Raw genomic sequence first — 16,999 nt, 5'->3', positions numbered from 1 at the left:
TGAATTAGCCCCTGATCTTAGTTTGCTTATCAACAGTTTCCTTCTCAGAAAAACATCAGAAGGGAAAGATCTAAATTCTTGGTCTCTCGAAAAATGAACACTTACTAAATCATTACAGGCAGTCGCTAAGGGCTGCTTCACGGCCTCTGGTCCTGTAACTTTATTCTCTGCCCCGTGCATCTGTCAGTGGGCCCAGGGAACTGTTCACCTAACACAGGAAGGGGCAGTGCCTGCCTGTCACTGAGTCATCTGCAAGACATAAGCTTCATGAGGGCAGAGACCACGTCTATTTTGTTGGCAATACTAACAATAAGAGCAGCAGCCGCTAACACCCACTGAGCACTCACTATGTGCTAAGCACTGTTCTAAATATTTACGTATAATCACCTCATTTAATCTTTTTTTTAACGATAGCTGTGCTGACATAATTCATTGAGATACACCATACAATTCATTTATTTAAGTTTACAATTCAATTGTTCTTAGTACAGTCACAGAGTTGTGTAACTATCATCACTATCCAGATTCAGAACATTTTTGTCACCCCAGATGGAAACCCTGTACCCATTAAGCCATCACTCCCCAATTCCCCATCCCCTCCAGCCTTAGGCAGCCACTATTCTGCTTTCTGTCTCCATCAATTTGCCTATTCTGGACATTTCACATCATCATCTCATTTAATCTTTACACAGCTCTATTAGGTAGGTACTACTATTGTCTCATTCTACAGATGAGGAGACTGAGGGCCAGAGAGATTAAGTAACTTGACCAATTATCACACAGCTAGAAAGAAGCAGAGCCAAGATTCAAACTCGGGCACTGTGCCTGGCTCCAGAGAGCACACTCCTCACCAAAACGCTGTACCACCCTCCTGAAGATGTATTCCCACTGCCTCGGAGAGACGGCATGTAGTAGCCAATCAACAAACACTGGCTAAATGGTCAGTGAAACAGCAATACATAAGGAGAGTGGAAGATAGTATGGCATAGCTGAAGATGAACATGAACTTTGGGGCCAACGAGCCCAGCTCTGCCATTTAGTAGCTGTGTAACTTGGAGTAACTTGCCGACTCCATCTGTTTCCTTCATTTTCCTATCTGTAAATTGGGTGTAGCATTCACCTCATAGGGTATTGTAAGGATTAAGTTAGATAACATATGTAGGAAGCACTTGGTATATAGTAGGAGTTCAACAAATGGTAACAACTGTAACAACATGAATTATTATTATTCTTAGTACCACCAAGGGCAGGTCACATTTACCTGAGCAAATGCCATGAATATGTTCTACGATGTCATGACCCATCTTCTGACTTGACACGTCTCTGCCCTACAGAGGTGGCTGTGAGGTCATTGAGAAAAACCCACCCAAAATCTATCCCTGGGGTTCTTAACCTGGAGTCTATGGGTGGGCTTTGGGAAGGGAGTGAGTCCATGAACCTCTTGAAATTACTGGCAAAATTCTGAGGTCATGTTTCTGGAGACAGGGTCCACAGCTCTCATCAGCTTCTCAAAGTGCTTTATGGTCCAAAAAAGACTAACCTTCTGCCACAAACAAATTCTCGGTGCTCTGGCTAGAAATTTATTCATTAGTGTATATCAACATCCAATTTGAAGACTTGTTAACCTAAATTCAAATTAATCCAAATTTTGAATAAACCCTATCCTCAATTGCTTCAAGAATCTCCTTGGATCGCCAATGGCCTCTAGATCCCCTCTGGAGGACCACTGGAATCAAGTTGAGTCCTCCTGGCCCACCTTTTTGCCTAGAACTCTGCCACCATCCTTAGCCTATTAAGAACCCAGACCCAGATGCCCACATGCCTTGCACACCAAATTCCCAGTGGGCTGAAACCCAATGCTGCCACCCCAAGCATGAGGGGGGAGGATGGTGGATGAGCCCAGATGCCAAACTGGCTCTGGCCACACAAAACTCCAAGCAAACCTTGAGCCGGCTCCCCCAGGGGTGCAGAGAACAACCCTGTCAAAGGCCCCTTCCCTCCCTGGGCCCCAAGTTTTCAAGGCTGGCAGTAGTCTCAGAAAAGGAAAAGGAAGAATGGTTATGCAGGGAAGAGCCTGTTATTAATTGATTTCCCTCGCCAATACCTTGTTCCGCTTTCCAGCCTCATCTGGGACAATGGATTCCCTAGCCTCAGGGACCGAATCATTTCCCACATCCTACAAAATACAAGTCAGCCCTTCCCCGTGCTAAAACACCATATATGGAGAACGTGACTTAGATAAGGGACAGCAGGTCATTATTCACCTTACACAAGCCTTCCAATCAGTTCAGTTCACCAAGCTACTCAAGAACACCACCACCGGTTGACTGGCCCTGCCCTCAACCTCAGCCCAGCACTCACCTTGGGTCCATGGGAACTCCGGACTATGACCTTGGTTTGTGGCTGCGGCTCCTCACCATCCTTGTCTTTGCTACACTTCATTTTCTTGGGCGGCAGAGATTCGGTCACCCCATCGGTCGCCCCCGAGTCTGGCTGCCACTTGTTTTTGCAAGCAAAGACGCCTATGCTCTCCTGTTTCACTCGAGCCTGCCCGGCCTTATTCCTCACTTCCGCTTGGCCCCGCTGGGGAGCTGCTGGGAGGCTATCGGCCCGGAAGCAGGTAGCTAAATTGAAGACCACATCACCATCCACCTTCTCCATTTTCACCCGCCCCAGGTCCACCTGGCTTCCAAGCTGCGAAAGCTCTGTGCTGGAGCCCCGCTTGCTGCTCGGGACCACATCCAAGATAAGTTCCTTGGGCCGGCTGTCATGAGGTAGCAAAGGCAGCTCGGGCATCTTGCGTAGGTTCTGGGGCGTGGCCAGGACCAGCTCATGGGACATGTAGGTGGCCAGCACTTGGTTCTTAGGCTTTGTGTCTCCTCCCAGCTTCAGGCCACAAGCCCCCTGGGGGCCTTCCATCTTAGGAGTGCCATCAGGGCAGAGGTGGCTCTCTGATTCCTCAGGCCCCTGATTCACTCTTATGTCCCCACTGCTAGGCTGAACAGACAGCGCCAGGGTCCCTGTCTGAGGGCTGAGAGTCAGAAGGACAGGGTTAACTTGTTCTTCGTAAGGCTTGGCAGCAATCCGGCAAGTTTTGTTCTTTGTGCCAGCGTCCTGCTCTGGAGCAAAGGGGCCCCCAGGCCGTGGTTGCCCCTCAGGAAGTCCATGCACAGCTTCACTGGGGCCAAGAGATGGCACACCAGAAAACTCAGAAACGACGCTGGTGGGCTTGATGGGCACCCCCTGACTGGGGGTCAGCTGCCCGGCACTGGAAATGCCAATGGAAAGCAGAGATGCTTGGTGATATGGTGACCAGCCAACAGGCAGGACCTGGGTGCTGGTGGGTTTCCCATTGACTGAACACCGTGGGTAAATATTTGCTGGCCCCGTGGGCTTCCACAGAGAGAGCTCCTTGGTTTGGCACCCCGGCAGCCCAGGGGCGATGCGGGCTGGGGTGTAACGTTTGACTGTGCTTGGCTGTCCCTCAGTCCCAGCCTGGCTGCCCTTTTTGCCACAGGGGGCACCAGTGCTCTTAGGCTCTCCTTGATCGATGATGGAGATGGGCTCCTGCTTGGGGAGGTGGCGGGGGTCTCGGTTGAGGCCCAGGTTGGGGTCTTTGTTCAGCAGCAGGGAGGCAGGCACTGGGTTGGCCACTCCCACGTAGGTGCCAGGAATGGTGCTGATCAACGCAGTTGAGTTCTTCACCCAGGTACTCGGATCCCCATTTCTCACAATCTCAGGAAAGATGACGAAGGGTGAAGAAGTGGAGCCCAGGCATGAGGTGACGCTGCTGCCGGCAGCCTGCGTTGTGCGCTGAGACCTAGACAGGACTGTGGAGAGGAGGGCCTTGCTGCTGGTGTGCACGGGGGTCAACACGGGCATGGGGGGCGTCTTGCGTTGGTTCGGCAATGGAAGCTTCTGGCGGTTGGACTTGGAAGAGAGGTCGAGGGGCATCTCGCTGCACTCGGGTGGAGAGGCCATCTCTCGCTCCAGCTGTGGAGGTGACTTGAGGGGAGAGAAGGTGACGGAAGTCCCTTCTGTTTGCTGCTCAGTGCCACCTGGCATCTTGGCGGGGTGTGGTGGGGCTGAGCTCACACTGGGGGCTGGCAGCAAAGGCTGTGGAGTTGGAAGCACCTTGGCAGACGCAGTAGAGAGGGAAGTATCTGCCAAAGGCCCGGGGACCCCATCGGGCGCAGGCTGGGTGCTGGTGCTGCCGGATGGGGAAGCACAGGGGAGCCTGTTCACCTCCAGAGAGACCAGTTTGGAATCTGAAGTCAGAGGCCGGGCCACAGAAAATGCATATGGATAAGACCGTAGCTCGGGGGAGGCCAGCACGCCAGGGAGACACCTGTCCTGCAGGTAGGATGGCAGCACAGGGAGTGTAAGAGTGGAGGAGACCCCCAGGGTGGTTGGCAGTGTGGCCACACTGAGTGGCTGCCCACAGCTCGGAGGCGGGATATATACCAGCGGCTGGCTCGGGGTCAGTACTGTCCCTGGCTGAAAGGACAGGGGGACTTTTTGCATAGCTGGTGCCTGAGCTGCAGGAAAACACACTCGACTCAAACTAAAGGAGGCCGGGATGGGTGCAGAGGTGGGAATGGCAGTTGGTGTGGCAGCCGGCATGGGCGTGGGGGCTGGAGTAAAGATTGGGGCCGGGGTGGGTGCAGGCACTGGCGTAGGAGCAAAGGCAGGGATGAGGGTAGGGGTAGAAGGCGGGCCAGAGGATGGGGTTGGGGTAGGCATCGGCGCTGACGGAGGGGCGGGAGCTGCTGGAGGTGTGGATGCTGGCATGGGAGCCAGAACTGGAGTGGGGACAGGTGCGAGGACCAGGGTCGGAGCCGAAGGAGGCACGGGAGCCTGGATCAGAGCCAAGGGAGGAGCTGAAACTGGGACTGAGAGAGGGGTAGGGGCTGGAGCTGACAGGGGAACGGGGCCAGAGGGGGGAGCAGAAGCTGGCACGGGCACCAGGACTGAGGCCGAAACTGAAAGGGGGTTCGAATCAGAGATGAGTGTGGGCACTGATGGTGGTGCCGGAGCCAGAGCCGGGACTGGTGCTAAGGGAGGGGAAGGAGCTGGAACCGAAGTGGCAACCTGGACAGGAACTAGCCCGGAATGGGGCACTGGGGCAGGGACAGAGAGGGGAACCTGGAATGGATCTGGAACAGACGGGGGGACAGAGGCCGAACTGGGAGCAGGGGGACAGATGGGGGCTGGCAGCGAACTGAAGTTAGTGGTAACCAGAGGCAGGGTTCCCTCCACGGGGACCCCAGTTCCCAGAGTTGCCAAAATGAAAGTGTTCTTCTCCCCGACACCATGCCGAGAGTCTAAAGCCTTTACCCCAGCTGGTGAGCAGTCCACCTGTTTGCTCATTTGGGTGCTGAGGGGAGTCCAGGAGCAGTCAGCCCTGCTGTTGCCGGCCTCGGCACTGTCAGCAGTGGGCAGCTTGAGCCCGTCTCCTGGGCTGCTCAGCGGCACCAAGAGGCCTTCAGCCTCTGCCACGTTCCCAGCATAGTCCATTTTCGGCTGGGGGTCGTCAGGCTTGTCTTCTGACTTGTGCCCAAGCTTTTCTGTTGCACTGCCATCTGGGTCTGCCCCCCGGGCATTGCTGCCACCTCCAACTGCTGTGAGCTCCACCTGCAACGACAGAGCAGCATGCCCTCTTAGCCAGCTCTCTGTGGACGGTGCAAGTGTCCCGAGGCCCAGGGAGAGGCGACTGCTGCTCCTCTTTGCAACTAGACCAAACAGGCCTCGGCAGAAGCAAAGAGCAGCTGGCCAATTTCTGTCTCACATACAGCAACTCCTGGGAAATATCCTGTCCTTTCCTGCTTCCCTTCTTGGGATGGCAGGCCGGGCACATCGCCCGCGCAGTTCAGCTCCACCCTTGGGCAGTCAGCATGTGCCTCCTCATGGCCCCTTACCTTGGAAAAACTGCTGCTGACACAAAACTCCTGAGATCCAAAGCGCTGGCAGTCACCTGTCGTGGACTCCTCATCAGAAAGAGGTGCTCTTCTAGCATGGGAGACACAACCAGAGAAGGAACATGAGGCCTAGTCTTTGGGCCACTGCCACTTTCCCCAGAATGTCCCCTGACTGCCTGGGTTCCCATAAAACCTTCCTGTCTTAGTTCCCTTGGTGGTTTGGTGAAATCACAAGGAACTGGGGGGTCCAGGTCGCAAACCGGAGCCTCTATGCCCAGCGTTGCAAGTTCCTGCAAAGGAGCCCGATCTGACTAAACTCCCCTCTTTGGGCCGGGTATCTTGCTTTCTGGGGCTCTCGCCGGGAGTGTGGAGGACACCATAGCACCTTTGCCTTGTCCCCTGAGCTTACCCATCAAGGTGGCCATCCAGGAGGTACTGGGCTTTGCTGAAAGCGGAGAGGTAAATCACAGAAGATCTCAAAAGGCATGCAAGCCGCTTTTCTCTTAAATGCGATCTTATTTTAAGTCTCTATGGGAAGCTGGCTACAGGTACCGTAAGGTTAATCCTTTCTTAAAACAAATAACCACCTCCATTGTTTTTCATGTTCTAAATCTGAATCATCACCTATTCACCTGATAGGCTTGCCTAGAGCAGATACACATTTATTAGCACACGTAATGGTACTGATTCGAGGCCACCAGGTCACCAGGTGCTGAGGGGCATTTCAAAAGCATAACTTCTTTCCTCTCAGGGTGCCTCTATCCCTTTTCTAGAGTACCACCAGGCTCCAGCCAGCGCCCTCCCTCCTACCCTTCTACCCTTGCCTGCATCCCACCCCTGACCGGCTCCTCACTCTCCCCTTGGCCTCCCAGCACCACCGCATTCTCTCCCATCCCAAAGAGAGGCCTTCAAGGCCATAGACCCCAAAATCAAGTTGGTGTGTCGTGGAGGGAAGGGTCAAGGCCAAAGAGTTGAGTCCCAAAGGAGGAAAACTCAACTGTACTCCCACCTGCTCAAAAAGTCTTCTCCATATTTTGGATAAGAATCGTAGAAAATGGTACATCCTGACCAAAAAAAAAAAAAAAGGTCATACAGGGAGGGTGAAGTTGAAGAGAAGAAAACACTGACTGGAAGTTTGGTATTTTGAGTACAGCAAGAACGTCCCACTGTGTGCCCCAAGGAAGACACCTATGGGGCAAGGGCCGGGGTGTGAGTGGCAGATTGGAAGGTCTGGGTGCGAGATTAAGCTCCAGCAGAAGTTCTATGGTGCGGCTCCTAGGGGGCAGAACACAGGAATGCTCTCTGCGCCTCTGGGGAGGGGACTGCCTTGGGGTTCACCCCCCTTCTTCAGAGCCTCGCCCTGAGCTCTGCAACAGCCCAGGAAGAAGCCAGCTCCGGCCTCACCAGGGCACCCAAAGGGCATTCAGGGGGCCCGCAGTGAACCCCCACAAGAATGAGTAACAGCCTACTAACTCCCTTCTTCCCACTGGAACAGGCACCACTGATGAACTTGAAAATTGTACCTGGGCAAGAGAAGCAGAAAAGCAAGGGGGATCACCACGGGCCTCTCCCCATCTTTTCAGGGTTCCAGAAGGGGCTAACAGGGCAGGGGGAGGGGGCTTATTCCCTTTAAAAGACAGCTAGGCTGGCAGAAGTGCGAAGGTTCCACTGCTGGCAATGACTGTTGGCGACAAATAGAAATGATCATAAGGACAGGCAAGGGCTGGAGATGCAGTCAGGGTCTCGAGTAAGGGGAAGAAGGGGGACCTGAGCGAAAGGGAAAACACACTTTGACATCAACTCCTGAGAGACCCAAAAAGTAAGACCTATACCCAGCCTTGGGCCAGGGGAGAAGCATGTTCCAACTAGACTGGCCAGGGAGGGTTTTGGGGGAGGATGGTGGTGACGGGAAACAAGCAGTAGTGCCCCCTTCACCAACCCCACCTGAGGGCCCCTAGAGGGAAGACGCTATTTATTTACATTCTTTCCCCTTCTGACTATACAAAGGGGAGCTAGCTGCATGCTCGACCCCGGTTGCTCAGCTCCCACCCTGCATAAAACCATCTTGAAAGCAGAAACCCTGCCCTCGAAGGCAGCCACCAGAGAATGGCAGAGCCTGCCGGCCCAGAGACTCTGGAGGCGGCAGCGGCAGCGGGAACAGGAGTCCTGGCTACTACAACCACACCCACACCCAAGTGCCAGCCCCCGAGGCTCTGGGAAAATGTCGTGAGGCCACATTTATTTCAAATCCTCCGAGGAGAGGGGTATGCAAAGCTAAGCAAACGTTAAATTGCTCCATTGAGAGAAGAGTCTGGGACAGGAACAGCTTGCAGGGGAGGAGTGTCCAGGGAGAGCTGGGTCAACTGGGCAAGGTGAGGAAGGGGTGGGGGGTGAGGAGGAGGGAGCAGGGGTCAAAGCAGGCTTCAATCAGGACTGAAAATCAATCTGCCATTTCTTCTCAGCAGAGATGACCCTGGGCTGTTATGCTCAAGGCTTTGTTGAACTTAAACCAGAAACAGCCATAACCTTTCAGGGCCAGTCTTCTAATTATTAAGGGCTAGCACCACTGTCAAACTGGACCTTTTTCAGTTCCTGTTGGGCCCTGACCACACGGAACACATCGGGCTCCTTATCTTCCAGCCCCTGCAGACTTCTCCACCTGAGTCCCACCACACCCCAAGACCGCCTTCACTCCAGCCAGGGCCTTCCCCAAACACACCGCGTGGGAAACACCAACCCTCACCTCAAACTCCTACTCATCCCTCAAGTCTGCCTCAGATGTCATTGCCTCTGGGAAGCCTTCCCTTATTCCCCCAGGAAGTCTGTCATTCTTGCACTAGACTCCCACAGGACCCGTACATGCCACTCTACAGCACTCACCGCCAATGTCCCACGACTACTGGCTTGCACTCACTGGGTTTAATAAACGTTTGCTGAAGGAAGAAATGAATGAGTGCAACAAAGGAAGCAAGCAAGCAAGAAACAGAGAGATTTAGCTGGAGGTTGGACGAGAGTCAGCCACCTGGGGCCAGCAGGAAGCCCCTGCCTCCTGTTCCTGCTGTCCCCAAATGCATCTGATGAGGCTAGGCAGGCTTCTCAAACATAACTTCAAGAGTTAACCCCCAGGTGCAGCTTTGTCCCCAAAATTCCCAAGGTCTACAAGTTGTAAAGGGCTGAGGAAGATGGTTTTTAAATAAGGTGAGGTCACATTTTGGAAATCAGCTGTAGCATGGCTTAGACTGAGGCGAGAAGGCGACAATAAAGGGTAGAGGAGATCAGAAGAGACAACACTTAGAAGGTCACCTTAACCACTAGGCATATGTGGTAATTGAACATCCCAGGAAAGGTCCATAAAGAGGGAAAATCAGGTTTGGGGCCCACTTCCTGCTCCTTTCTCAGCAGAGATTTAGAATGGACAGCGAACCAAGGTAACTTGTCCATTGATATTTTTGAGGGCTCTAGTCCAGATGTCTGCATCAAAGTCTCAACTACTTGTAACCAGTTGCCAATGAATACTTACACAAATCAATACCACTACCATTCCTTCCCCCAGGTCATGTCTTAGTAATTATCTAAGGACATACATGATATGCAAAGGAAAATACCTTTCTTGTGCAGATCTGAGAATTTTGTCTTATTTTCCTTGGTCTTGACTTTTATATTCTAAAATTAAATCCCTTTCAAGTCCATCTCTAAGTTGTTCCTCAGTATAGAGAACATTAAACTATCAGGTGCTAATGGCTTTAAAAAAATGAAAAGGTCTATTCTCCTAACATGAACCTCAGACAAGTACACACTTCTCCTGTTAAGAACAGAAGAAAGTAGATACACACGAAGACATCTATTCCTTTTCTCTTCAAAATGACCAACGCTCCCCCACATGCACACACACCCATGCACACACTTCCAAGATGTACCCAAGCAAACGCCAGATCTCGAATCCCAGGAAAAACCATATTGTTCTGGGTTCTAGGTGATTGATCCTGATGTATTTGGATTTAAACACTCAAGAGACTGAAACAACAGCTAAATACCAGCAAGCGTGAGGGAGCCATGCCTTCTGTAAAAATGGGAGAGGCGTTGCAACCATCATAACCAAGGGTTATTAAAGTCAAATATAAAATCTGAAGGCCGGGCCGGCCCCGTGGCTTAGCGGTTAAGTGCGCAGTGCTCTGCTCCTGGCGGCCCGGGTTCGGATCCCGGGCGCGCACTGACACACCGCTTCTCCGGCCATGCTGAGGCGGCGTCCCACATACAGCAACTAGAAGGATGTGCAACTATGACATACAACTATCTACTGGGGCTTTGGGGGAAAAAAATAAATAAATAAAATTATAAAAAAATAAAAATAAAAATAAAATCTGAAGGCCATTTTGAGTGCCCTTCGTGTGGAGCATGATCAGGAAACGGCATAGCTTGGTCAACCAAATATTTTGGTGAACAGAAGACTGCAAACACACACAGATCAGGCAGGCATCATCAACTCTCAATTTTGCATGAAAACTACGTTAAGCGGTTTGATCTTCCTTTGATACTTCCTAAGGATCTCACTGCGAATCGTCATTAGCCTTGTGAGGCAGGAAAGTGCTGATCACCAGAATACCCACTAACAGTTCCCAGTATAAAGCTAAATGATAAAACTGCCTTTCTTCCAGGCTTAGATCAGGACCAAAAATATCCTAAGCGTATCCTTGAGCACTGAACATGGATGCTGCAAATAAAAATTGCAGTCTCCTGAGCTTCCCCTTACTCCACCATCTGACAGTTCTTAATGAATAGACAAATACTAGTTGGCAAAAGGTCATCTGTTGGCCTCCTCACCTTTATCTGAACAGGGAGAGCATGGCAAAGCAGGCCACTCACACAGACCCAGCCCCATCCCGTCTCAGGAAAATTAGAAACAACCAACAGCCTCCTCTCCAGGTTCCCTCCCCAGGCCCTGCGGCAGCCACCCCTCTGCTGAGTAGGTACTGCTCACTAGAAGCCAGCAGCAGCCTTCCCAGCCTCCTCACCTCTCTTCGTTGATGCCACACATGCGAATCCGGTCAGAACTGGTCCAGTTGTGCACGCCGCTGTAGAGCGGGGCTGTAGAGATCATGACAGCCACTCACCACCAGAGACCAGCTGTGGCCACTCCCCCTGGGGGAAAAAAACCCAAAAAATCAAAACTCCTAACAGGGACAGCTGCTTTAACTAACTTTAACAAGGAAACGTTTAAATAAAGGTAATTATAGCACCAAAATGTTAAAGCAGTCTCTCTCACAAGCCAGCCTGCTATGGAAAATTAATGTCCAAATGGGGATGAAGGAGCACCAACTTTCCAGGAATCCATAGGTTTCAGGATGGAGACAAGGATGCTGTTAATCACCTAGAGTGATTTTTAAATTATCTTAAAGACAGATATGCTTGAGTGTTCGAGGAAATCCAATCTATTTCAGACAAATGAGATGACAGTATATTTTTCTACACACATTTAGCCTAACCAACTACAGTTAGAGGGTCGTTCCCATATATGAACAGTGCATTGAAAGACTACTGGGGATCTTTTTCTCGTCAACTCTCTAATCCGTGGGTACTGAAGTATTTGAGTGACATAGCCAATTTAAGATCTCCAGAGAAAGCACATGCTTTCTTTATAAGCCCTTCAACAATACTCTATTCTGATTTCAAGTTGGGAGTTATATAGATATAACTTGTATATCTAACCTAGTTTAAAGCTCCCTCCAAATCACATGCAATACTTTTTGTACTCTGACCACAGGAAAGAAAACAAACAAAATGCAATGTTCCATCAAGAACCACACATTTCTGTCCTTCCTGTCAGTCTGTCATCCCCATGACCTACTACCCCCTTCACCAGCCAGTGTCCAGCTCTTACTGTTGACAGCCACTGCATAGCCAATTCACCTTCCAGAGAAAATGAGGCACCAAGAAAAAGAGCTTTATCCAATGAGCTTGTCTTGAGACCCTTAAACTCTTGAGTTAACTTATTAGCTAAAGGCCTTATTCATTCAAAGCTCAACTGAACAGAACCCTACAGTGATCAGAATTGTATGCTGTTCTCCACTTTCCAAAGAAGTAAATCACAGTAAAATATAGTCACATCAGGGATTTGTTTCATTTATCCTTTATACAATTCTCAGAGATTGTCCATATTCAACACAATATCACTTATTCATTCAACAAATATTTATTGAGCTCCTACTGTGGGCCAGCACTGTCCTAGGTACTGAGGATTCAACAATTAACAAAAAAGACCAAACATCTCTGCCTTCATGGAGCTTATATTCTAGTGGGATGAGACGGACAATAAACACGTTAAATGATTCTATGTTATAGTATGTTAGAAGGTGGTATAACACAGGCAAAGGGGCATGGCAATGGTCTAGGGGGGTAGCGGAATGGGCTATAATTTGAAAGTGGGTGATCAGGGTAGGCCTTGCTGAGAAGGGGACATTTAAATATCCTGAATGAAGCAAGGGGGTGAGCCATGTGGATATCTGAGGGAAGAGCATTCTAGGCAGAGGGAACAACCTATGCAAAGGTCCTAAAGCAGGAGGCTGCTACTAAGATCAAGGAAGAGCCAGGAGGGCCGTGGCTGGCGCAGAGAGTGAGCAAGGGAGACAGGCGGTGACAGGAGAGCAAAGCCGCATCCCCCTGTTCTCTTCTTGGTCCTCACCCTGCTTCCTATCTCTGCAGTATACGATGCTACTGCCCTCGCCCCTTTCTTTGTACTTGCCCCTCTCCTGACTTTCCTGACCCACAGCCTGCTGGCTCACCTGGGGCCTTTCTCTCCCGCCACCCACCCAGGAACCTGGCCCACATCTTCGGTCTCTCCTCACCTCTGCCACCCTCTCCCATCTCTTCCCCTTCCCTCCCTCTTTTTCTTCCTATACCCGCTCCTCTCTCTCTCTCTTTCCCTCCCCCTCCCCTTTCAATTTCTCCCATTTCCCTCTATTCCTCCTTCTCAGTATTATTATTACTATTCTCCCAGCTGTCTCTTCTCTTCTCCCTACCTCCTCTCTCTCTCTCAGCACAGTCCTCTCTCCTCCAACTTCCTCCTCTTTCCCACCTCTCTTGCCCCTGCCCTTTCCCTCGTTTATCTCACTTTCCTCATTTTCCCTCAGGCTCCACTCTCTCCTCCCTCTCCTCCTCCTTCCCTTTCTCCCCTCCTCCTGCCCCCCCACCTCCCCTCTACTCTTTGTCCTCCAGCCTAAGCCTTCAGCCTCCCTCTCTGGTCTTACTGTCTCCTTCTGTGTCTCTTGTCCTCCTTCCGTCTCTTTCTGTCTCTCTAGCTCAGTCTGGCTCTCCCCTACCTCTACCTCTCTCCTTCTGCATGTGTATATGTCAGCCCTGCCCCTCCTTCTCTCTCAGCTCATGAGCTCCCACAGTTTCAACTCACCCCTTCGTGCTGATGACTCCCAAATCGGTATCTCTAGCCCTGACCTCTCTCCTTAGACCCAGACCAGAATTTCCAGCTGCCAACAACTTGCTGTTAATTGGATGTCCACCAAGCCCCTCAGACTCAATGTGTCTCAAACCGAACTCATTATCTGTTCCCATAAACCTGCTCCCCACCCCCTACGCCCAGCATGTTTCCTATCTTAGTTAATAGCACCACTATCCTCTAGCCTGGAAATTTCTGCGTTCTCGCCTTCAACTCCTTCTCTCCCCCACCGCCCACATCCAATCAGGAGTCAAGCCAAAATAATACCATCTCCATCCTCTCCTTCTACCCCTCTTGCCACTACCCTGGATGCAGACCCTCATCATTTCTCACCCAGAATATTACAATAGCCTCTTAACTGGTCCTTCTGCCTCCAATCTCTTGATTCTACAATCAATTCATCTTCTAAAGCACCAGTTCGATCACGTCACCCCCTCCCTCCTCAAAAGCTTTCAATAGCTTCCCTCTGTCTTCAGAATCAAGCCTGCATTTCTCAGCACAGCATTCAGGGCCTCCATGACCTGGCCTCAAATCTCCCCTTGCCTCCTCTTTGGCCACATCCTACCATTTCCCTGCTGCCCTTGCCATCTCGGCTCCTGACCAGTCCCTGAACAGACCATCCAGTTTCAGGACTTTGATGTTTCTTCACCCTGAAATGGCCCCTCCTGTGCCTCCTCTTCCTCTCTTATCCCTGAAGGCCTAGCTTAAATGTCATCATGTCATCTGCCCGACCCCAGCTCCTGGTCAGTTAACCCTTCCCTCTCTGGTTCCCCTCAAACATTTCATTCAAATATTCTTGAAACATTCCTCCCTCTACCACAGCACTGATTCTTATTCTCCTCTGCAATGTGCTTAGTTGGGGGCATGGCATGTCTGTCTCTCCCACCAGATAAACAGCTACTTAAGGTAAGAAATACCGTCTTTCCTGTCTCTGGTTCCTCTGCAATGTCTTACAAATAGTAAGTACTAAGTAAATCCATGTTACGTGGAAGTGAATCCTGGATGAGAATTGAGGTGATGACCCTGAGAAATTACAAGAAGCAAAATCAACCAAAAAAAAAAAAAAAAAAAGTGTCCATCATGCTTACTTACTATAGAAAAAATGTTGCCCTTCAATGAAAAAACTATGCATTGTCTACAGCATACCCTTCCCAGCTGCCTGATTCCAGCCAGGTTCATTGTCTTTGAGCTATTTTGCACCTCTATAAATTGCAGGTAACTGATGGATATGCAAACTCTGTCTTGTCCCATAGTTTGGATTGACTTCCCTCCCCACTGTGGAAAAACCAGTTTTGCCTCCATTTGCAATTCAATTCCTTTACTCCATATAAATTTGTGCTTTTGGACTTTTTCTTTCAACTGGCTATAACATCTGTCTGGTTCCTTTGTTGATTAATGAGTAAAATAAAATCTTTATCACATGCTCATTTTTATATGTATGACGCTTATGATTTTACCTTTTTCTGAAAATTATCTTTAACATTACTAAGACAGTTATGTGGGTTAACACATAATTTTAGAAAGATTTCAACAAGGGGTAAGACAAATGGATTGACTGTCTGCCTCACGTCAGTTCACCAGGACCCCGTTCCCTGAACATCCTGCTTAATCAAGTTTTGACTGTTTCTTAGAATATCTTGGAATATCCCAGTTTAAGAAACAACAGCTCAGCCATTTGGCTGATACACCAGGTACTTTTTTCCTCTTTATGAAGAATTAGAAGACTAAGGCAACAGAAGGGGCCATTCTCAACTAAAGATGAATTTTAACACAGAGTACAAGTTTTAGTTGCTGCCTGAATATTTGTAGGCAGCAGATATAAGCCAGTCACCATGGCTTTTTCACTCTTAGGTTAATTTTTGTTCTGTTTAGAGGGAATTAGTAGGTTTTTAGGGCCTGGGACAGAAATCGGGTGGGGGGGATCCTGGCATTTGGAAACAGAACAACATATAAAATCTAATCACCTAGACAAAGAAGGTTTTAGGCCCTCAAAACCCCCAAAATAACAAGAACAAAAATAAAATCAAGTAAAAACCAAAATAATTACCACACAATACACATCTTATGACTACCTAGAGAGCAAAACTGATAGCAGATATCCCCATTTTCACGAGATCCTGAAGATGGAGCATCTGTTTAAATCTTAGCCTCCCACTCTTACATTATCATTTTTGTCCTAGCAGAACCCCTTCCTGTGTGAAGCCCACTGCTACTAATTAACAGTACCCTTTGTGGAGGAGGGAAGGGAGAGTTAGAAAGCACAGGCAGGAGAGTACCGAGCTAAGTGGTCTACACAGAAGGCAAGATCGGTCCTCCCACTAAGTGGTCTACACAAGGAAGCAAGAGGTCCTTGCAAGCCAGAGAGCCAGCAAAGGGAACTTCTGAAGAGGCACTGCTGTTATCAATGCCCACATAGGACAGGAGGCGTCAAGATGGCCAACATATAGCAGTGTCTCCCAAGCCAGAATCACTGAGGAGCTTGTTCAAAATACAGATTCATAGGTCCCAGCCCTGGAGATTCTGATCCAGTAGGCCTAGAGTTTTGTTCTGTTATTATCATGTCCAATCAAATGAGTAACCCCTCAACTGTACAGTACTTCTCAGGGCAGGTGAGCAAAAAGGAAAAACCTCACAGACACGCCACACTTGGTAGGTTCTGCTGGCGTACACACTTGTGTACCGGCTTGCTTTCTTTCACAGCACCCGCACTCATGTGTGGCATGCGTTCTCAATCTCTCTCTCTCGCTCTCTCTCTGATGGGAATCATCACATCAAAGGCAAAAGGCGAAGTTCCTAAAAGGAACTTGGAAGAAACCTGGTAATCCCAAGTGACCCCGGAAGCATAGGCACAAGGATATGAAATACCTCGCAGGATTTTCCCAGATGTCACAACCATGTAATTGTTAAGAAATGAACAGCTGCATGGCCCCAGAATCAAATGCTGGTCACTGCCTGGAAGGCAATGGGACCACTGTGAGCTCTCTCCACTTTGGGGGGAAAAACTCAAAAGACACATCCAACTCGTGGTGAGAACAAAGGAGAGCATATGCTACACCAACCCAAAGTGATAAGCGTGGCTGAAAAAAAATAAACAGGATGTTTCGATTTAGGAGGCACATATATACAGAAATAGAAGGACCAAGATCCGAGAGAATGGATCCAACAAGCAGGCAGCAGAGAGTAGGTAGGCAGACATAATCACCACACTATGAAATAGGGGAAACCAAAAAGAAAATGGACTAATAGGAGAACAATAACTTTAAAATGGTGAAAAGAGCAGCCAAGTGGAGGGCGAGCAGGTAGTAGAAGCGAAACCATAATGAAGCAGAGATCTTTCCAAAAAAATCCAAAAGAAAAAAAGAACGCTAGAAGACAAGGGCAGGTGTGAAAGGCATAAAAGAGAAGCCCATGGCATATAACAACCAACAGGGAAAAAATGAAATAGGGGAACCTGAAATATTTCACCATCATGGGCCAAACTGAAACACTGTGGGGAAGCACTGAAGACAGACATTTTAGAAAAGTTTAGGGAGAATATGTTACCAAAAGGGGAAGAATATCAAATTATAGCCCAAGTCAGGGTTTGGTGGAGTTGGTAATAGGGCCCAGGCAGCACTAAAATCTCAAAGGAAAT

The 16,999-nt window shown here is 49.5% G+C and overlaps 1 protein-coding gene across 5 annotated transcripts in view; it reads right to left on the bottom strand.

Moving 5' to 3' along the window:
• Nucleotides 1-16,999, bottom strand: part of BCORL1 (BCL6 corepressor like 1) — a 59,777-nt gene that overhangs the window by 30,514 nt on the left and 12,264 nt on the right. For all 5 annotated transcript variants that reach the window (XM_058536701.1, XM_058536705.1, XM_058536703.1 and 2 more), the window contains 3 exons: nt 10,931-11,057; nt 5,919-6,009; nt 2,362-5,634 (listed from right to left, as the gene is read on the bottom strand). In XM_058536701.1, the coding sequence (XP_058392684.1) occupies nt 2,362-5,634; nt 5,919-6,009; nt 10,931-11,016 (3,450 nt within the window). In that variant the 5' untranslated portion in view covers nt 11,017-11,057. The remainder of the gene's footprint in view (nt 1-2,361; nt 5,635-5,918; nt 6,010-10,930; nt 11,058-16,999) is intronic.

Source organism: Diceros bicornis, chromosome X (genome assembly GCF_020826845.1).
Source record: "Diceros bicornis minor isolate mBicDic1 chromosome X, mDicBic1.mat.cur, whole genome shotgun sequence".
NCBI classification, from domain to species: Eukaryota; Metazoa; Chordata; class Mammalia; order Perissodactyla; family Rhinocerotidae; genus Diceros; species Diceros bicornis.
The sequence above is the reverse complement of the archived record's forward strand: the minus strand, read 5'-3'. Positions and strand labels throughout refer to the sequence as shown.